Source organism: Lytechinus variegatus, chromosome 4 (assembly GCF_018143015.1).
Source record: "Lytechinus variegatus isolate NC3 chromosome 4, Lvar_3.0, whole genome shotgun sequence".
NCBI lineage: Eukaryota > Metazoa > Echinodermata > Echinoidea > Temnopleuroida > Toxopneustidae > Lytechinus > Lytechinus variegatus.
Genome location: NC_054743.1, coordinates 16,485,018 through 16,507,458, shown reverse-complemented (window position 1 = coordinate 16,507,458; position 22,441 = coordinate 16,485,018). Strand labels below are relative to the sequence as shown.

General features: G+C 38.5%; 2 protein-coding genes across 2 annotated transcripts; both read right to left on the bottom strand.

The window, feature by feature from the left end:
• Nucleotides 1-4,107: 4,107 nt before the first annotated feature.
• On the bottom strand, nucleotides 4,108-8,030 carry LOC121412838. Its single transcript, XM_041605599.1, has 3 exons — nucleotides 7,992-8,030; nucleotides 5,151-6,042; nucleotides 4,108-4,175 (listed from the first exon to the last, which is right to left on the bottom strand). Exons 1-3 carry the CDS (start codon nucleotides 8,028-8,030, stop codon nucleotides 4,108-4,110), a joined length of 999 nt encoding a protein of 332 aa, XP_041461533.1.
• Nucleotides 8,031-8,777: 747 nt separating this feature from the next.
• LOC121412837 lies at nucleotides 8,778-20,148 on the bottom strand. The gene is made up of 4 exons (XM_041605598.1): nucleotides 18,588-20,148; nucleotides 11,977-18,453; nucleotides 10,631-11,874; nucleotides 8,778-8,849 (listed from the first exon to the last, which is right to left on the bottom strand). The coding sequence occupies exons 1-4, from the start codon at nucleotides 20,146-20,148 to the stop codon at nucleotides 8,778-8,780; spliced, it is 9,354 nt and encodes a 3,117-aa protein (XP_041461532.1).
• Nucleotides 20,149-22,441: the final 2,293 nt, after the last annotated feature.

The window sequence follows — 22,441 nt, the reverse complement described above, 5'->3', positions numbered from 1 at the left end:
TATCAAAATAGTCCGTGACGTCAGAGAAGAATTTTTTTTTCTCACTATTTTGCGTCCGACTGAAAACCACGCAATCCCTCGGGCACAGCGAACGACGGACTGCCTCCATCGGGCAAGTGACAAACACTCCGATAAATAACTGTCAATGTGAAATCGCGTCTTGCTTGTTTACAATGAACCGGTATGCTGAAAATAAAGTCAATGATGACCATCATCCGATCATCGAATGATTTGGGCTGCTTGATTTAAGTCGAGCAGGGTTAGTTCACAACCTTGTGGAATTCTTAGAAGATCAATCTCACTAGTACCGGTACAGCCGCCGCGCCGCCGGGAAACACAAGGCCACCCTGAGTGATACTTGGGAGCCGACGGTTTATTCAGGAACCGGCTAGCATAGAGTGATAAGCCAATTTTGCTTAAATAAGAGCTAAGCCGATCTAGATTTTGGCTAGATCATAGAGATGGGCTAACTAGGACTAGATTACGAATATTTTCTTTCAAAATTGAATTATGGAAGGGATATAAAACAAATATACTGGGAGTTTCTGTAGTAGAAATATTTTATCCTCGGTTGGTCCGGCAATGTTACTACATGTATTTTTTCCTCGGGGCTCGCGCCCCTCGGGAAAATGGTAAATGCCAAACCAACCTTGGACAAACATATATCCACTTTACTTTCTCAAACCCTTTATATTTGTATCTTATATCCCTCTTATGAATATTCATGAGTATTCTAGATAAGCGATTGGTCAATCAGTGACCATGTGACAAAGTGTAATTTCAATAGAAAATCACTTCGCTGCAAGTAGCTCTGTTTAGTTTTCTTCTAGCTCTGTACATTTTTCGATATACTTTTATGGGGAGAACTACCATGCTCATGCTCGATATGTTTTGTGCATGCTCCCTGATCTGCGCAAAAAAATACAAGCTCACGCTCAAGTTACTGAGAATCTAAAAAAAAACAGTGTGGAATCGGCTCTAGATCATCATGCAGAAAATTTGATTCCTTGACGGCGTTTCATACAGGATTATTCAAATAATACCCAACACGGTAAGTCTTGATTAAATTAGCCTGCGCATTAACAATATGAGTGCAACTGCAGCAGCGCAGCTGACCTAGCTTATTAACTGCAGTCGGATAGAAGCCGTGCGCAGCCTACCCGATAGAATTGGTATAGATTGTTTATTCATCAGCAACGTCTAGTTCTACAAGTCAGAGGGATATAAAACAAATATATCAGGCGCTTCCTTCAAAAGCATAGTTTTCATCCTCGACTGGACTGGCCATGATATTCAAATAGCGAATAGGCATGAGTGCGATGGTGCGAGATTTCGTATGAAGTGAAAAAAAGTTGCTTTTCTTCAACGAGGCGTTAGCCGAGTTGGATAGAGCGTTTCTTTCTTTCACCGAATGCGAAATCTCGCACCATGGCACGAGTAAGAATATTCGCTATTTAAGTTGTGTTGTACAACGCCCCGGATTTTAGCGAAAATATGGAGAAAAAAAGTTTTCCCTGCAGTAATCTATGAAAAGGGAGCAAAAATATTGAAACCAAAAAGGAAAACCCCACAAGCGCACATGACCTTGGGCAGCATTGCGCATTTAGCCAGCAGGCTTATACGCGTAATGCACCTTCATTTTTACTGAGCGCAGTTAATTAAATATTATTGTGACGTCATCTCCTAAAGCCGTGCAACGGTATACAAATAGCGAATAGGCATGAGTGCGATGGTGCGAGATTTCGCATGAGGTGAAAGAAAGATGCTCTATTCAACGAGGCGTTAGCCGAGTTGAATAGAGCGTTTCTTTCTTTCACCGAATGCGAAATCTCGTACCATTGCACGAATAAGTACATTTTGGATGGTATGGTGAGACTACCACGTATCGACCACCTCTTTTGAAACCGACCACCTTGCGCGCATTAAAATTATTGCGTATTACAAACGATACGCGCGGGAGAGTAGGCGCAGTGTCCATAGAAACGGTAAAAATCGATTTTACGAGAAAAAAGGAAGCAACAAAAAGTATAAATTTAGTAGAATTAATCAAAATTGTATTGACCAGACCCAAACCCCGCTGAAAAACCAAGAAATCCGATAGGAAACGGCTTTATAACAAATATCCGTCGTCAATCGTCGAATCATGTACCGGAGCTCGCAATGGAAGTAGTGAGACGATCATTTAGCATGTTGACATCATAGAACTGATTTGGAAGAGTTAAAATTCTTCGCCACCGTACCGCGACAAGAATCGGCCGTAAACTTAGTGTATCGCGGGTGGTCGGTTTCAAAAGATGGGTGCAAATGAGCAAATGTAAAATCATCGTATTCGTTGTTCGTCGATATATACACGGATTGAATCGGAGTCGCCGTGCGAAACATGGGAATCTGATCTGCTTAATTTTCTGCACAAATGAGACGAAAACTGGGTAAAATTGATGAATATTTTCGCAGATACGATGCTTAGAAGATTAGGTGGTCGATAAGGGGTAGTTCCAACCATACGTCTTTTGTGCAACGGTACGAATGTTTGACATTCAGTCTCCCATTTGCTCGCGTACAACAAGCTAAGTAGGCGTTGTACAATAACTATTTTTCCTCGGGGCTTCGCCCCTCGGAGAAAATAGTGATTGCCAGTCCAACCTCGGATAGATAATTCATACTATACTTTCTCAAAGCCTGATATATTTCTATGATAATATAGTGACGTGATTTGTTCTATCATAAATACGGACTGGGAACACAATGAGCACGTTCCGCACTTATGCATGCTACATTATTATCGATTTGCAATGAGGACGTGTGAAAAATATATATTTTTTAATTTGTTACATTCAAAACCACTTCAATTGGCTGTTTTTATGCAATAATCCCTATATTATATATGAATACCATTCATGTTTCTTGGATAATTCTATCATAATTAAAGACAAATGAATATTGTGCAAACAATACTTCAGTTGTAAAATACTCAAAATAAAATGTGTAAGATTTTATCTAATCTCCATTTGCTACCATCAATTATTTTATACCTCATTATTATGCTTGTGAATCCGACTAAAAATCAATGTTCTTTATCACGTGTGTATGTATGTATATGACACCAATATAACAAAAACTTAAATCTTTTTTTCTTTCATTTGCAAAAGTAACATTGCTTTGGTAATGACGTAATATTAAATAAATGCCATTTCGGAGTATGAATCCACTCGGGACTGTAAACACGCCTTGTATGACTGATAACTGCGAAGTGCCAGGTAGCGCGCACACATGTTATTATATTGTGAGGATGAATAGCAATTACAGGTAGGGATTCTGAGATGACAAAAATCATATTGCTGTGGCAATCAAAGAATTATGTATACATCAGGTACCCACTATGGACACAACTATACAAGTAAGGTTATGAACATTGTCAAAAAGGTTTAATTCTTTTGTAATTATTAACACATAAAATAGCTTGTTTTGTATAATACAAAAATACATTTGACAGTCATAACAGTTCTTTAATAAAAAAAACAATATGATCTACAACTTTTTAGTTGATACTAAGAATCTTTCACTCCAATCATTTTTTTAGAGAAAAAATAAAGGCAGCTTAATGTTGGGGTTAAATACCGTGAAATTATTTTAGGAATTTTCTTGATCCGTCAAAATTTCGACTAAATATAACCCATTCAATGGAGATTAATCGAGAGGAATCACCCAAGTAAAACGAAACAGCCAAACAAATATTACTCCTGAATGACTAACAATAAGTTTAGTCATTTCGGAGAATTGCATTGATGAAAATTATGCAATAAAATAAACAATTACATATCAACTAGATACTTAAAAACTACTAAGAAATACGTAACAATAGACACTTTACATTAATATCAAACAAACAGAAAAATAATCAGTATGAATAAGGAAAGACCAATGAAGACGTGCAATCAGGTGGATTATGATATAACAGACAAAGCAAAACAGGATATGAAGAAGGAGCAGGGAATGGAAAAAGAACATTATTCAGAGTTGACAAAATATTCACATGAAACAGGGGGGGGGGGGGCAACAACCTGAACCACACAAATTGAGGATTTTTTTTAAAATCTAAATCTGAAACTACACCTTCGGATTGCAAACGACATCAATCTGTTTATGCCACGAAAGTTTATCACCAATATATTTCCCTAAAAATTAAAAACGTGAAATACATTAAATACTTGAATTTTTTAATCCGATTTCAAATTCCAGTCTTGCTTACCCATTTTCCCCTTTGTAAAATAAATGATTTTTTCTTTTTATGTTCAAAACTAATGAATGGATGGAGACCAAGACGAAGACCAACGTCCATTATTAATGTATCTCTGACATGTGTGATATTGCACTACTAAGACACTCCCAAATATCGAGAATGCAACCTCCTTTATTGAGTTCCATTCAATATCCATCGTAAATATATTAAATTTTTTTTTGTTCGGCAGTGCGTGGGGAAGAACTTTATTTCTGTCACGAATACATAATTAAAAAAATTCTCGAGTGTTTACGAAAGTTTACATAGCAGAAATCCTTGCATAAAAATATCAATACGCTATAAAGTTTTACCTTCATTGTATTTTTTTGTATTGTCTAGCCTGTACCTTATCAATGTTTTTTTTTCTCCTCTAAACTATGGTAAAAAAAATCTCAACCTTGAATAAAAACGAGGAAAGCTGACGTTCTCAAAGGGCAGTTTAATGTAAGCATAGTTCATAACAGTGTTTGCGTGGGTTTAAATGTTAAGGAATTTAGATGCCCTCAACATTATGATACATTCAAACTAGATGGAAATGAAAATGCTCTATCAAGATGATTTGATTTGAAAGTACACCTTTGACAAAATCAATTTGTTTGTCATGTAAGACCCCGGAAATTCTGAAAAATGAAAGAATATAGAAAATCATACAAACACATTAATGAAGACACGATCATAATAAATATTAAATTCCGACCGGTAGCGTAGTATGTCACACAATTTTATGTCAATAATCACTTAATAAAAACAATCGAACCTCGGAACTGAGGATTCAATGAAGTTATTTAGTTCGAGCATACAAATTTCAGGACACCTATATTTATGAACATGCATGGCAGATAAAAAATAAAAGTGCGAATGAATTGCCTACTAGCTCCAGAATCTGCATGGTATTTGATATGGGTTGTAGGGTTAGTTACATCACCTACAGGCCTGCGGCTGGTGCTGTTTACAAATTTAGGCACAGTATTGGGAATACGTGTTGTAGTAACCGCGTTAGGCGTGCGAGGTGGCCACTCAAAGTCACTGCATGTTGCAGCACTAACTACTGATGTGAGATCATGTGAACAGCAAGCGAATCGAGTATCAAATAGAAGGACGAATATTCCTCTGGTAAATTTGCCATCAACCGCAATACCGTTCCTAGACTGCAACTTCTGACCATTCTGGTAACATGATATTGTCGTTGCCCCACTGCCAGAAGTAGCCCGACAGTGCGCTTCATATGTTAATACAACGTTTTCACTTATAGTGATGAAGCATTTTGCAGGCCCATGTGGTATTTGAACAAAAACTTTCTTCTTCACAGTTTCATACTGTACGTGCTCCAGACTATGATGGAAGATTGCCGTGAATATGTAGCCATCCTGATCGAGAGTATCAACATCATTTATAATTAGGTTTACGTAGGGAGTTGTGTCTAAACCTGTGATTAATGTTTTGAATCTTGGTGCTTGGGTCTGGTTTTTGAAACCTTCGATGTGAGTTTTCCCATTAACGCAGAATGGACGACGTTGTGATTCCAACCGAAGTACGTAGTATGGAACACCAAGAAAGGTATCATTATTGGACCACGGAAAATGGAATTGAACTACACCTCGACTACCCGCTTGCAAGGTCACCTCTTGAGTTATACCACTGCCTGCTACGTGAACTGGACATCCTGCAAGAAAGATGACTAAAGACAAAAGCATATGCAGGAAGGTTTCTAAGATCAGCAGAATAGTAGAGGGTCGACCTGTCCATGTATTTCGCTGTTTCGACTAGAAAAAAAGATAGAGATAGAAAACAGGAGATATATATGTATAAATATTCAGTTGAAGAAAACGACAACAGCTTTTAATTTTTTTTAATCAAATCATATAGAAAGCGTGTATGAAGGCTACCCCTTCCTCATTCCAAGAGGCGTTCTTGATTTGTCTAAACAATTTGTAATTAATAAGTCTATACATGAATAACTTGTAAACATTGCTCAAAGAAAATTAGGAGTAAAACCATCAGACTTATTTGTCATTTAACATGTTTAAGAACATTTTTTTTAATTATTGTAAACAATGTACACGAATTACCTCATTCTTAAAAGCATGTTTTTATAAAACATGCTTTTAAGAGCCCGGAATAGTATTTGTGGTGAAAACTGATAGAGGTCTGCAAGCGTAGACTATACTATGTTATTACACGTGACCACTGTCTTGCACTGAGAAAGCTATGGCTGCTACCAAAATGATGGTGTACTGATGCAGCTAACCCAATAAATGTCTGTTATTAATACATTATAAGAACTGCAGACTGGTCCTTGATTTATATTCAACATAGGTTCCAACCAGAATTAACCTTTAAAATATTTAATTTGATGTCTTACCAAGATTTTCTTTCTTGTGTTTATAGAAATTCCTCTCATATGTCGGGATTTTCCATTGTGCAAGGTTTGGTGGATGTGCAGTGACGGCTGTTTTAAGCAGATGCTGTAATATGAATTTATGAACATTCTTTTTGGATTATATACCAACGTATTAATATTTGAAATCTCTACAGTGCGTCCTAAAAAAAACTATACACTTTTGAAATGGCTGCCAAATAAAAAATGTAGCACTTTGGGGAAAAAGACTTATAGATATTGAAAGCCAATAAAGTCAACTTTCAAATGACACCAAAAAGTTGGAAAATTATTCATGCTTGAGCGAGCACTGCTTACTGAAACAGAGGGTATGCAAAATAGGGTGGGCTGGAATTAGCCTTCCAATTTCTTCAGATTTTTTGTTTGGTACTTGCAAAGTTGAAGGTTATTTGGTGAGTTAAAGATCAGATGTTATCAGTTTGTTGTTTGTGAAAATTTCATACGTTATTAAATTGAAATTTAATACATGAGTGATCATGAATTGCAATTTTTAGTGCAGCTTAATCATGTGGATCATGTGGATCTTAACAATGTGTTCTTGACAGTCAGGAGAAGAGGGGGTAATATGACTTAGCTAGGTGAAGTAAGTTGATGGGCTTAAGGTCAACAGAACATTTAGCAACCCCTCCCTCCATCTCTACCCCCTCCCCCCACTTCTCTCCTCCTGGGAGACTAAGCTTGGTTAGGCTGGGCAGGAATTTGCCATACAGTTTTTTGAGAGGTTAGTCCTTTGGAACTTACAAAGCTAAGTGTGTTCTGCTATTCATGAGTGAGATAAGTTTTGGTTTTAATAGGCAAATTTCATGAATTACTCAATTGAAATGTACTGCATGAGTGAACAGGAATTGCAATTTTAGTGTAGCATATTCATCTTGTGGACATCAGAAGTGTGTTCATGAGAGTCAGAGTAATGTGACGGTACATGTACCTGTTACAAGCAAGAGGGTGAGGTATGCTAAGACTTGGTCAAAAGGGCATTCCTCTTCGTTTTATTCTTTTACAAATCAAAAGTCATAGATCCTCCCCTCTTCACCTATCTTTTCCAGCCCCCCCCCCCCTCTCTCTCTGCCTCATCTCCTGGATTGTAGCCTTTTCAAAACTTAACTGCCAAGTGACCGGTGGCTGATGGTCAGTTTGAATGATTACCAAAAAAATTAATGATTATGATGATTAATGAAATAATTTATTGGAAAAAAATGAATGTTTTATTGATCACATTGCACATTGAATGAGTTAATTTACTAATAAATTGTTGATTGAATGATTGATAGGAAAAAGTTGATGCCCTAATTCAGAATTAATCATTAAACCAACATTCTGCTCTGGACTCCATGCGTACATAAGAATAGCCATCAGTCTCTCAACAGGAGGGGAGGGTGGGAAAGAGGGAGGGGGCGGGGCTGAATGTTCTGTTGACCCTTATTCCATCAACCTACTTCTCCCACTTAAGCCCTATCTCACCCCCTATTCTCCCGACTGGCCGACTCCCATGAACACATTGCTGAGATCGCCATGATAAAGTTGAAATGCTGCCCCAAAAGAGATCCAAATGATAAAGCTGAAATGCTGCTCCAAAAGTGTAATTTGTGTTCACTCATGCATAAAAGTTCAATTTAATAACTTAAAAAATTTGCTTAAGCTATCAAAACTGATCAAGGTTGATCATTAATTTATCACAACGCCCTTAACTTTGCAAGTTCGAAATGATTTGCCTCTCAACAACTGAAATAAATTGGAAGGCTAATTCCAGCCCACCCTAATTTTCATACCCTTTGTTTCAGTGGGCAGTGCTCGCTCAAGCATGAATATTTTTCCAACTTTTTGGTGTCATTTGAAAGTTGACTTCATTGGCTTTCCATATATGAGAGTCTTTTTCCCCAAAGTGCTAGATTTTTTATTTGGCGGCAAATTCAAAAGTGTATAGTTTTTTTGGGACGCGCTGTATATCCTATATAAAAAGTCGAACTATAATTCTAAAGTCATGAATCTGATGATCGATACGGCTTGACAACTTTCATCATGTTCTTTATATATATATATATAGGTTAGACGCTCAATACATATCAACACGCGTAAGAAACCAAGAATAAAAACTAATCTCTACCTGCTTGAATCCCTCGTACTTCCATCAAATGGTAGATTATTTCCAGGAACCGCCAACTTAGATGTTTTCTGTATGAGAAAATGGACATGGAGAGACATGGAGAGAAGGGGGACAATTACTTTATCTGCACTACAGTGCGTATCAAAAAAAAATTACACTTTGAAAAAGCCTTGGGAATTAAGAAAATATACAACATATGGGTATTTTTCACATGTATTCTTGGGTTTGGGTTTCATCTATCCAATGAAAATAAAAGTTATGACGGAATGTTACACTTTAGTGAGCACTGTCCATTTTTGTAAAGCTCACAGAAATCTGTTTGCGCAGAAATGCTCGTTTTAACGCTTTGTCAAGGGGAAAGGCAAAATTGAACTTAATCTGCAAAACATTTTTATACTTTTCCCTTGCATTTTAGTCAATTGAAATAAAACGGATACATTCACGCATTTTGTAACAGTTTTGCCACCCGAATTGAAATTTCAACACTTAGTAAGCACGACCTTTACCCTTTTTGTGCCAGCTGGATCTGAGGACATAACTGAATCTGAACAAAAAAAATTATATCAGACATATTTTTCAATAAGTTTTTTCATTTAAAGTGGGTTTACATTTCATTTTCCATTTAATACTTGTTTCCCCATACTTTTTCCAAGCTTGACAATGATTAAAAAAATAAAAATCAAGCCTAAGCCATTTCATGTATATTACAGCTCAGTGTGAGGCAAATATCGTCACGATGGCCTCGGTATTTCGGGGAGTGGGGCATGATGCACTCTTCGAATTTTACTAGCCAAAATTCCCTTGTTCTTCATGATTAAAGTTTACTTTTATTCGAGTGACTATTTTAGATTTCTGCGCAAATCATTTTTCACTAATTTTTCAAAAGTAAGTGGTGCTCACTGAAGCGAAAATATTGTTCGACAGTTATTTTGTCATTTGTTTAAATGGATCTGTACCAATGTTAAAATGTGGAAAAATGTTCAGGACATTACAAATGTATAATTTTACAGGATTTTTTCAAAGTGTAAACTTTTTTTTATACGCACTGTATAGTAAGTACAATTTCACTGTGTTCCTGTAGATGTCATGTTAAAATATTTCTATTATCATTAAAAATCATTTAAATCAATCGAACTTATACACATGATCTTTCAATTTCGTTTTGACATTGCAATCCTTATTTTCTTCTATCAACACGAAGTAAGAATGAGTCGATATAACTACATGACTTGTTGTATATAAACATCTTTGGTCCGTTTCATAAAGAACTTGCAACTGTTGTAACTTTGCCATTATGGCAACTACCATGGTAACCTCAATTGTGGTTGGCTGCTAAGCCCTGTTACCGTGGCAGTTGCTAAAGTTACAACAGTAAACTCTTTATGAAACGGGCTCCTTGTTTTTCTGTGATAAAATATGGCGTTTTTAAGGGTTTAAGAGAGAGAGAGAAACAAACGCAGTCATATGCATTAGGTATACATTATAGTAAAAATCATTTTACTGTGTTTCCTATGGATGTAGATGCCGTGCATAAATAGTTATGTAATCCTTAAAGACCTTCTTTGCTTTAAATTAATCAAGCTTATACACATGTTTTTATGGAGACAAGGAAAAGTCGATCTTACGATACAGATATTGAGATTTATGCTTGTTTCTTGCTTTATAAAAATAAAAGATTATTGTATTTCTATGATAAATATGGTTTTATCGTAATATTTTCTTAATCAACCTGATTTAATGAGATTTGGCACTTTATTTGTTCCCTGTTTTAATTAATTATCCGGGAGGAAGCACTCTCAATTATAATGGATACTAAGTGATAACAAACGATAAATTAGTTATAACTTACGGTCGGATTTCTGTTATCTTCTGTTCGAGGTTGACATCTCGACTCTGGGTGCTCCAATACAAAGCCAGTTGTGGTCGTGGTTTGAACAGAATGTGGCTTGAAATCTCTGATGTGCTCTTTACAGGGTCTAAGCTGGGACTGGTAACCTTTGTGAGTTGTGAGATTAGTGGATACCTTAACCATGCGGTCGGTCACGGCTCCATTCTGACCTAGAATAGAATCATTTTCGCATTTTTCGAGGGACTTTGGTGAAGCCTTAATGAAGAGATCGTTGTCATGTTCAGCGATATATGTTCCCGGAAAAAGATTCGTATGACATACTACATCATACCTATCCATCGTAATGGGATATGTAGTACAGTCGTTTCCCTTCTCACGATTGTTCAAATCCAATGATAGATGTTCTCTGCATAGCTGTGTCTTTGCATCCATCGTGGATATTGCCACGTTTCCTCTCACGATTACATTCTGCTTGGTTCCAGATTGTTGATCTCGCTTGTTGGATTTATTTTGGTCAAGTGTGCATGAGGACATTGGTTCATTCGTTCCTGGATTTTCTGTGTTTGATGATCTTTGTGGCATTGGCAACCCACCAATTCCTTTCACTAGTGTTCCATGTGATGTAAGGTACACTACTATTTGTTGTTTACCCTGCTCTGCAGCGGCTTGAAGTGGGGTCCATCCATCATTGTCTTTTGTATTGATATTAGCATTTTCGTGAACCAAAATTTTCGTAATATCTATGTTTCCGGTGTAACAAGCGGCATGTAGTGGGCACTTTCCACTGTCATTTGTTTCGTTCACATCGTGTCGTTCGGATACTAGGAATTTCACCACATCGTTATGGCCATACTGTGTTGCAATGTAAAGTGGGGTCATACCTTTAATCCTGGTGCATTTACCTCCTTTCTTTGAGAGAAATTTTACAGCTTCTAAATTACCCTCTCTGATTGCTGCAATCATTGGAGTCCTTCCTTTGTTGTCTACCCTGTTGATATCGGATCCTTTCTGAATAAGATATTTCAAGACTTGAACGTTGCCCTTAGAAGCAGCGCCATGCAGAGGAATCGTTCCTCCTTCGTTCATTTCGTTTACATTAGATCCATTGGAGACCAAGAACTTGACGACGTCTGTACTGCCAGATTGAGCCGCAATATATAGTGGAGTCATTCCGTCATAAATATTTTGTTCGGCTCCATTAGTCAGGAGATATTTGACAGCTTCTAGATGACCATGGTGAACTGCTGCATTAAATGGTGTCCAACCCACTGCATCTGGCTTTGTCACATCGGACCCTTTTTGAATGAGATATTCTATCAATTCCACATTTCCTCCAACAGCTGCACCATGGAGAGGAGTATTTCCGTCCTCATCTTCTTCATTGACATCCGCACCATTAGAAATTAAAAATTTCACTAAATGCAAATGACCAATCTGAGCTGCCGCATAAAGGGGGGTCATTCCGCCAAAAAAATTCCGCAAGGCTCCTTTATCTATAAGATATTTAACAGCTTCTATACGACCGCATTGAATAGCAGCGTTGAATGGCGTCCCCCCTTTCAAATCGGCCTTGTTTACATCAGACCCCCTTTCGATGAGGTATTTAATTACTTTGATATCACCATTAAAAGCCGCTCCATGGAGGGGAATCCTTCCATCGTCATTTTCTTCACTCACATCAGCACCAATTGAAATCAAGAACTTTGTGATGTTTGGGTGACCACACTTTACTGCTGCGTAGAGTGGGGTAATTCCATCATGTCTGTTCTGCTTGACTCCTTTACCAATGAGATATTTGACAGATTCAAGGTGACCATATTGAATAGCAGCATTAAATGGTGTCCAACCCTTTGTACTAACCTTGTTCACATCAGACCCATGTTGAATAAGATATTCCATGATCTTCATGTTACCGTTAATAGCAGCTGCATGTAATGGGATCCTCCCATTATCATTTTGATCATTCACATCAGCGCCTTTGGAAATGAAGAATTCCACGATATCGCAATGACCGAATTGAGCTGCAAAATAGAGAGGGGTCGCTCCATCATATCTGTGCTGCTTGGCTCCTATTTCTATGAGATATTTGACAGCTTCTAGATGACCGCATTTAATGGCAGCATTGAATGGTGTCAAACCCTTTGGATCGGCTTTGTTCACATTCGACCCTTGATCGATGAGAAATTCCATGATTTCGATGTTTCCTTTAATAGCAGCTCCATGGAGGGCAGTTCTCCCTATGTCATCTTCTTCATTTACATCAGCGCCGTTGGAGATGAAAAATGTCACGATATTTAGATGACCGTATTGAGTTGCAGCATAGAGTGGGGTCATTCCATCATACCTGTTCTGCTTGGCTCCTTTATCTATGAGATATTTAACAGCATCTAGATGACCGTTTTGTATCGCAGCATTGAATGGTGTCCAACCCTTTGGATCAGCTTTGTTCATATCAGACCCTTCTTGAATAAGATACTCCATCATTTTTATATTTCCTTTACCTGCAGCTCCATGAAACGCAGTGATCCCTTTGTCATTTTCTTCATTCACATCAACCCCGTTGGAAATGAAGAATTTCACGATATCTAGATGACCGTATGCAGTTGCAGCGTATAATGCAGTCATTCCAGCGTTCCTGTTCTGCTTGGCCCCTTCACACAAGAGACATTTGACAGCTTCTAGATGACCGTTTTGTATCGCAGCATTGAATGGTGTCCAACCCTTTGGATCAGCTTTGTTTACATTCGACCCGTGTTGAATAAGATATTCCATGATTTTCATGTGCCCTTTAATTACAGCTCCATGGATCGGAATCTTTCCATTGTCATTCTGTTCATTCACATCAGTGCCATTGGAAATGAAGAATTTCACGAGATCGAAATGGCCAAAATATGAAGCTGCAAACAGTGGGGTTGTTCCTTCAAATCTGTTCTGCTCGGCTCCTTTATCTATGAGGAGCTTGACAGATTCAAGTTGACCCCATTTAATGGCAGCATTGAATGGTGTCAAACCCTTTGGATCGGCTTTGTTTACATTCGACCCTTGTTCGATGAGAAACTCCATGATTTCCATGTTTCCTTTAATTGCAGCTCCATGGAGGGCAGTCATCCCTTCGTCATCTTCTTCATTCACATCAGCGCCGTTGGAGATGAAAAATGTCACGATATTTAGATGACCGTATTGAGTTGCAGCATAGAGTGGGGTCATTCCATCATACCTGTTCTGCTTGGCTCCTTTATCTATGAGATATTTAACAGCATCTAGATGACCGCATTCAATGGCAGCATTGAATGGTGTCAAACCCTTTTGATCGGCTTTGTTCACATTCGACCCTTGATCGATGAGAAATTTCATGATTTCAATGTTTCCTTTAATAGCAGCTCCATGGAGGGCAGTTCTCCCTATGTCATCTTCTTCATTCACATCAGCGCCGTTGGAGATGAAAAATGTCACGATATTTAGATGACCGTATTGAGTTGCAGCATAGAGTGGGGTCATTCCATCATACCTGTACTGCTTGGCTCCTTTATCTATGAGATATTTAACAGCATCTAGATGACCGTTTTGTATCGCAGCATTGAATGGTGTCCAACCCTTTGGATCAGCTTTGTTCATATCAGACCCTTCTTGAATAAGATACTCCATCATTTTTATATTTCCTTTACCTGCAGCTCCATGAAACGCAGTGATCCCTTTGTCATTTTCTTCATTCACATCAACCCCGTTGGAAATGAAGAATTTCACGATATCTAGATGACCGTATGCCGTTGCAGCGTATAATGCAGTAATTCCAGCGTTCCTGTTCTGCTTGGCCCCTTCACACAAGAGACATTTGACAGCTTCTAGATGACCGTTTTGTATCGCAGCATTGAATGGTGTCCAACCCTTTGGATCAGCTTTGTTTACATTCGACCCGTGTTGAATAAGATATTCCATGATTTTCATGTGCCCTTTAATTACAGCTCCATGGATCGGAATCTTTCCATTGTCATTCTGTTCATTCACATCAGTGCCATTGGAAATGAAGAATTTCACGAGATCGAAATGGCCAAAATATGAAGCTGCAAACAGTGGGGTTGTTCCTTCAAATCTGTTCTGCTCGGCTCCTTTATCTATGAGGAGCTTGACAGATTCAAGTTGACCCCATTTAATGGCAGCATTGAATGGTGTCAAACCCTTTGGATCGGCTTTGTTTACATTCGACCCTTGTTCGATGAGAAACTCCATGATTTCCATGTTTCCTTTAATTGCAGCTCCATGGAGGGCAGTCATCCCTTCGTCATCTTCTTCATTCACATCAGCGCCGTTGGAGATGAAAAATGTCACGATATTTAGATGACCGTATTGAGTTGCAGCATAGAGTGGGGTCATTCCATCATACCTGTTCTGCTTGGCTCCTTTATCTATGAGATATTTAACAGCATCTAGATGACCGCATTCAATGGCAGCATTGAATGGTGTCAAACCCTTTTGATCGGCTTTGTTCACATTCGACCCTTGATCGATGAGAAATTTCATGATTTCAATGTTTCCTTTAATAGCAGCTCCATGGAGGGCAGTTCTCCCTATGTCATCTTCTTCATTCACATCAGCGCCGTTGGAGATGAAAAATGTCACGATATTTAGATGACCGTATTGAGTTGCAGCATAGAGTGGGGTCATTCCATCATACCTGTACTGCTTGGCTCCTTTATCTATGAGATATTTAACAGCATCTAGATGACCGTTTTGTATCGCAGCATTGAATGGTGTCCAACCCTTTGGATCAGCTTTGTTCATATCAGACCCTTCTTGAATAAGATACTCCATCATTTTTATATTTCCTTTACCTGCAGCTCCATGAAACGCAGTGATCCCTTTGTCATTTTCTTCATTCACATCAACCCCGTTGGAAATGAAGAATTTCACGATATCTAGATGACCGTATGCCGTTGCAGCGTATAATGCAGTAATTCCAGCGTTCCTGTTCTGCTTGGCCCCTTCACACAAGAGACATTTGACAGCTTCTAGATGACCGTTTTGTATCGCAGCATTGAATGGTGTCCAACCCTTTGGATCAGCTTTGTTTACATTCGACCCGTGTTGAATAAGATATTCCATGATTTTCATGTGCCCTTTAATTACAGCTCCATGGATCGGAATCTTTCCATTGTCATTCTGTTCATTCACATCAGTGCCATTGGAAATGAAGAATTCCACGAGATCGAAATGACCAAAATATGAAGCTGCAAACAGTGGGGTTGTTCCTTCAAATCTGTTCTGCTCGGCTCCTTTATCTATGAGGAGCTTGACAGATTCAAGTTGACCCCATTTAATGGCAGCATTGAATGGTGTCAAACCCTTTGGATCGGCTTTGTTTACATTCGACCCTTGTTCGATGAGAAACTCCATGATTTCCATGTTTCCTTTAATTGCAGCTCCATGGAGGGCAGTCATCCCTTCGTCATCTTCTTCATTCACATCAGCCCCGTTGGAAATGAGGAATTTCACGATATCTAGATGACCGTATGCAGTTGCAGCGTAAAGTGGGGTCATTCCAGCGTACCTGTTCTGTTTGGCTCCTTTATCTATGAGATATTTGACAGCTTCTAGATAACCATATTGAAGGGCGGCATTGAATGGTGTCCAACCATTTGGATCAGCTTTGTTCACATCAGACCCCTTTTCTAAAAGGTATTCCATGATTTCCATGTTTCCTTTAATAGCAGCTCCATGGAGGGCAGTTCTCTCTTTGTCATCTCCTTCATTCATATCATCACCATTGGAAATGAAGAATGTCACGATATTTAGATGACCGTATTGAGTTGCAGCATAGAGTGGGGTCATTCCATCATACCTGTTCTGCTTGGCTCCTTTATCTATGAGATATTTAACAGCATCTAGATGACCGTTTTGTATCGCAGCATTGAATGGTGTCCAACCCTTTGGATCAGCTTTGTTTACATTCGACCCGTGTTGAATAAGATATTCCATGATTTTCATGTGCCCTTTAATTACAGCTCCATGGATCGGAATCTTTCCATTGTCATTCTGTTCATTCACATCAGTGCCATTGGAAATGAAGAATTCCACGAGATCGAAATGACCAAAATATGAAGCTGCAAACAGTGGGGTTGTTCCTTCAAATCTGTTCTGCTCGGCTCCTTTATCTATGAGGAGCTTGACAGATTCAAGTTGACCCGATTTAATGGCAGCATTGAATGGTGTCAAACCCTTTGGATCGGCTTTGTTTACATTCGACCCTTGTTCGATGAGAAACTCCATGATTTCCATGTTTCCTTTAATTGCAGCTCCATGGAGGGCAGTCATCCCTTCGTCATCTTCTTCATTCACATCAGCCCCGTTGGAAATGAGGAATTTCACGATATCTAGATGACCGTATGCAGTTGCAGCGTATAGTGGGGTCATTCCAGCGTACCTGTTCTGCCTGGCCCCTTTATTTAATAGATATTTGACAGCTTCTAGATGACCATATTGAAGGGCGGCATTGAATGGTGTCCAACCATTTGGATCAGCTTTGTTCACATCAGACCCCTTTTCTAACAGGTATTCCATGATTTCCATGTTTCCTTTAATAGCAGCTCCATGGAGGGCAGTTCTCTCTTTTCCATCTCCTTCATTAACATCATCGCCATTGGAAATGAAGAATTTCACGATATTGAGATGACCGTATTGAGTTGCAGCATAGAGTGGGGTCATTCCAGCATACCTGTTTTGCTTGGCCCCTTCACACAAGAGACATTTGACAGCTTCTAGATGACCGTATTGGATTGCGGCATTGAATGGAGTCCAGCCCATTAGATCACCCTTGTTCACATCAGACCCCTTTTCTAAAAGGTATTCCATGATTTCAATGTTTCCCTTGATTGCAGCTCCGTGGCAAGCATTTATCCCTTTGTCATCTTTCTCGTTCACATCAGCACCGTTGGAGATGAAGAATGTCACGATATCTAGATGACCGAATTGAGCTGCAGCATAGAGTGTGGTCATTCCGCTGTATCTGTTCTGCTTAGCTCCTTTATCAATGAGATATTTGACAGCTTCTAGATGACCATATTGGATAGCAGCATTTAATGGTGTCCAACCTTTTAGATCACCCTTGTTCACATTAGACCCCTTTTCTAAAAGGTATTGCATGATTCTCATGTTTCCTTTAATAGCAGCTCCATGGAGGGCAGTTCTCTCTTTGTCATCTCCTTCATTCACATCATCGCCATTGGAAATGAAGAATTTCACGATATTTCGATGACCGTATTGAGTTGCAGCATAGAGTGGGGTCATTCCAGCGTACCTGTTTTGCTTGGCTCCTTTCTCAATGAGATATTTAACAGCATCTAGATGACCATATTGTAGGGCGGCATTGAATGGTGTCCAACCCTTTGGATCAGCTTTGTTGATATCAGACCCTTCTTGAATAAGATACTCCATCATTTTTACATTTCCTTTACCTGCAGCTCCATGAAATGCAGTTATCCCTTTTTCATTTTCTTCATTCACATCAACCCCGTTGGAAATGAAGAATTTCACGATATCTAGATGACCGTATGCAGTTGCAGCATATAATGCGGTCATTCCAGCGTACTTGCTCTGCTTTGCACCTTTATCTATGAGATATTTGACAGCTTCTAGATGACCGTATTGAAGGGCGGCATTGAATGGTGTCCAACCCTTTGGATCCTCTATGTTCACATTCGACCCTTGATCGATGAGAAATTTCATGATTTCCATGTTCCCTTTAATTGCAGCTCCATGAAGAGCAGTCATTCCTTTGTCATTTTCTTCATTCACATCAGCCCCGTTGTAATTGAGGAATTTCATGATATCTAGATGACCGTATTGAGTTGCAACATAGAGAGGGTCATTCCGCTGTATCTATTCTGCTTGGCTCCTTTATCAATGAGATATTTGACAGCTTCAAGATGACCGTATTGGATAGCAGCATTTAATGGTGTCCAACCTTTTAGATCACCCTTGTTCACATCAGACCCCTTTTCTAAAAGGTATTCCATGATTTCAATGTTTCCCTTGATTGCAGCTCCGTGGAAAGCATTCATCCCTTTGTCATCTTTCTCGTTCACATCAGCGCCGTTGGAGATGAAGAATGTCACGATATCTAGATGACCGAATTGAGCTGCAGCATAGAGTGGGGTCATTCCATCATATCTGTTCTGCTTGGCTCCTTTATCCAAGAGATATTTGACAGCTTCTAGATGACCGCATTGTATAGCAGCATTTAATGGTGTCCACCCTTTCGTATTACACTTATTCACATCGGAACCTTGTTGAATGAGATATTCCATGACTTTTATTTTTCCTTTAATTGCAGCTCCATGGAGGGGAGTCCTTGAATTGTCGTTTTCTTCATTGACATCACGACCAATAGAAATGAAGAATTTAACGATATCTAGATGACCGAATTGAGCTGCAGCATACAGTGGGGTCATTCCATCCTGTCTTGTCTGATTGGCACCTTTATCGATTAGATATTTGACAGCTTCTCGATGCCCGTTATTAATGGCAGCATTTAATGGTGTACGGCCATTTGGAACAGCTTTGTTCACATCAGAGCCTTGACCGATGAGAAATTCCATGATATCTATGTTTCCTTTCATTGCAGCTCCGTAAAGGGGAGTCCTGGCATTATCGTTTTCTTCATTGACATTATCACCAATAGAAATGAAAAACTTCACGATATCTAGATGACCGAATTGAGCCGCAGCATAAAGTGGGGTCATTCCGTCATAAGTGTTTCTCTTGGCTCCTTTATCCATGAGATATTTGACAGCTTCTAGATGACCGTATTGAATAGCAGCATTGAATGGTGTCCAACCTGTGTTATCTTTCTCGTTCACATCAACCTCTTCTGCAGTAAGAGTTTCTATGATGCATGTGTGCCCATTTAGTGCTCCTGTATGAAGAGGTGTCTGACCCAAGTCACTTTTGACACTAGGGTCGGCTCCATGTAAGATGAGGAAATCCACGATGTCTGCATGTCCTTCTTGAGCTGCTGCGTGAAGGGGACAAAAACCATGTTTGCTTGGTGTATTTAGGTTGGATCCTTGTGAAATAAGGTCCTCAAGCTCATTTACATTTCTTTCTAAAGCTGCTTTGTACAGGAGAGTGTATCCTTCATCATCCACCTTGTTTACATCAGGATTGAGTGGTAATTCGTGTGAATCCACATTGGCATCACCGAGAAGTTTTTTGTACGCTGTATCCCAACATTTCCAAGCATCACTCATGTCAGTGTCTAAGATTTTAGTGATATCTAATGTTTTCAACCTGCATTCCTTTAATTGGGTACACATATCATCTGATGTAGAAGAGTTGGTTGTGAAAGATGTGGGGATGCTATTTAACATCTGTTTCTGTCTGTCTGACTGGTCGAACAGTTGAATATCTCCTCTGTTGGTATTATCTTCTCGTGGTGTCGTTTGTTCATTATTGAAAATCACGTAGGGATTTTGTGGTGACATGTGCTGTTTTGGTGTAACCGACAAGGTGTCCGTTGCGCCCATTCTGCAAGAAACAGATATTATTCTCAGTCTAGTTCAAGTGAGTTGAAAATTTATGTAAAACTCCTTACACAGTACAAATAAGCGTATTACTCTTCAATATGCAAGAAATGTCACTTTGAAAATGAGAAGATTTTAGTGACTGATAAGGAAATAAACTCGTCACTTGAATAATTTCGTTTGTAATGCAATAAAGATGGTAATAAATTGTAATTGTGACATTTTCATGGTATCCAAATAGCTGGAATGGGATTGATGCCGTATAAATAACGACTTAAGCACGTCACTTGAATAATTCCGTTTGTAATGCAATAAAAGTGGTAATTAAATGTAATGATGACATTTTCATGGCAAATTTTCATTATTTTGTATTGGTAGTAGTTTAAACATCATTTTCTCTCTTGTGGGGCGGCTCATTATCAGATTAAAGGGTATAATAAATTTATTATAAAATACTTCTGCCTAAAATATGTTTAAAAATTACTACTAAAACATCAAAGTTGATACAAGTTCTGTCATCGAAAAAAAATCTGAAACACCTTCGTAGTAATAACAAGTGCAACGCCCCTTGCAGTCACGCATGCATTACGCGATTCATTAAAACAGCAGCGCTGACTTTGAAAAGAACTAAGTTCAATTATAATTCACGAAACACCTTAATAATGATAATAAAATACTAGGTTCATTTAATGACCTTTACCTTGATTTGTTTATTTATTCACGTTTTCTTTAAAAGACAGGGTAGTCTCATTCAAGCCAAAAGGCCTGCTTTACAAGGGAGCCCTGTCAAAGTGTACATACATGATTTACATAACAAATACAGAAATAAACACAGTGAATGAAAATAAATAAAACAAATAGAAAAAAATCATAAATGAAATGAGTATAAAACAACGAAAATAATATATAAACACAAAGACAAAGTAGATGGGCAAGTACAAGTAACGAAAACAAGAACATCATAAGACAATGGTCATTATGGTTACTTATAGGAAATCTGTTCAAAGGGTCTGGTGTTGCCTAAGGCGTCTTTTGAAGATTTGGAGGGAAGGGGATGTTTGAATATGAAGTGGTAGGGAGTTGAAAAGTTTGGTTGCAATATATGAAAATGAACGTTTTTTGTTATCTGTTTTGGGCTTGGGAAGGTATAACTGATTGGTAAGAACATGTCGAGTAGGGTAGATGGTATGACGGTAAGTAATTAGTCTCCTGAGATATGGAGGGGATAATCCATTTAATACCTTATAAACTAGAACGCAATATTGATAATCAAATCTCGTGTGTATGGATTGCCACTTTAAACTATTAAGTAATTGAACGGTCGGGGTATAATAATCAGCGTTTAACATGAGGCGGGCATATTTATTTTGACATCTTTGAAAGGTTTTTCTTGGTTGACGACGCCCAGACTGTACTGCAATAATCAATGTGGGGAAGGATTAATGAATAATACAATTGTTTTAAAGATTCTTCATTCAGGCTCTGTTTAATTCTTCTAATAGAATGGATAGAATAAGTTATTTTTCTAATAACCTCGTTGACATGAGGAGACCAGTCGAGATGCTGGTGTACAACAACTCCTAGAAATTTAACCTCATTTACATTCTGAAGCGTTTCACCATTCATTTTTATTTCTAAATTTTATATCTTTCTTTCTGCTTGAAAACAACATGACCTTGGTCTTATTTGTGTTAACAATCATACCGTTTTTCCAAAACCATTTCGTGAGGATATTAATGTTTCTTTGCAACTGTTTTTGTACAGAGTTTCTTCCATAACTTGGAATGAAAATAGCTGTATCATCTGCGTATAAAGATAAGTGTGTTTTAGGTTGGAAGCGTACGCTAGTAATATCATTAATGTACATACAGAAAATCAAGGGCCCCAAAATGGAGCCCTGAGGCACTCCTGAATAGACAGGGAGAAAATCACTGAGGGTGCCCTCAAAAGATACACACTGCATTCTACCGATAAGGTATGATTTGAACCATTCCAGTTCTAGTCCTGTAATACCAAAATACTCTATTAAAAGGAGGTTATGTGGTATGATGTCGAACGCTTTTCGTAAATCCAAGAAAGCGGCACCAACCAATTGACCATTGTCAATGCTGTCATACAGATAATCACTGATTTCAGTTAGGCATGTTGCGGTTGAGTAATTTGACCTAAAGCAAGACTGGCGTTCACTCATAAGGTTGGTTTTTTTTAGGTAAGTAACTGACTGTAAGTAAACAGCCCTTTCAAAAATTTTGGCAACTACGGATAAAAAAGATATTGGTCGAAAGCTATTTAAGTC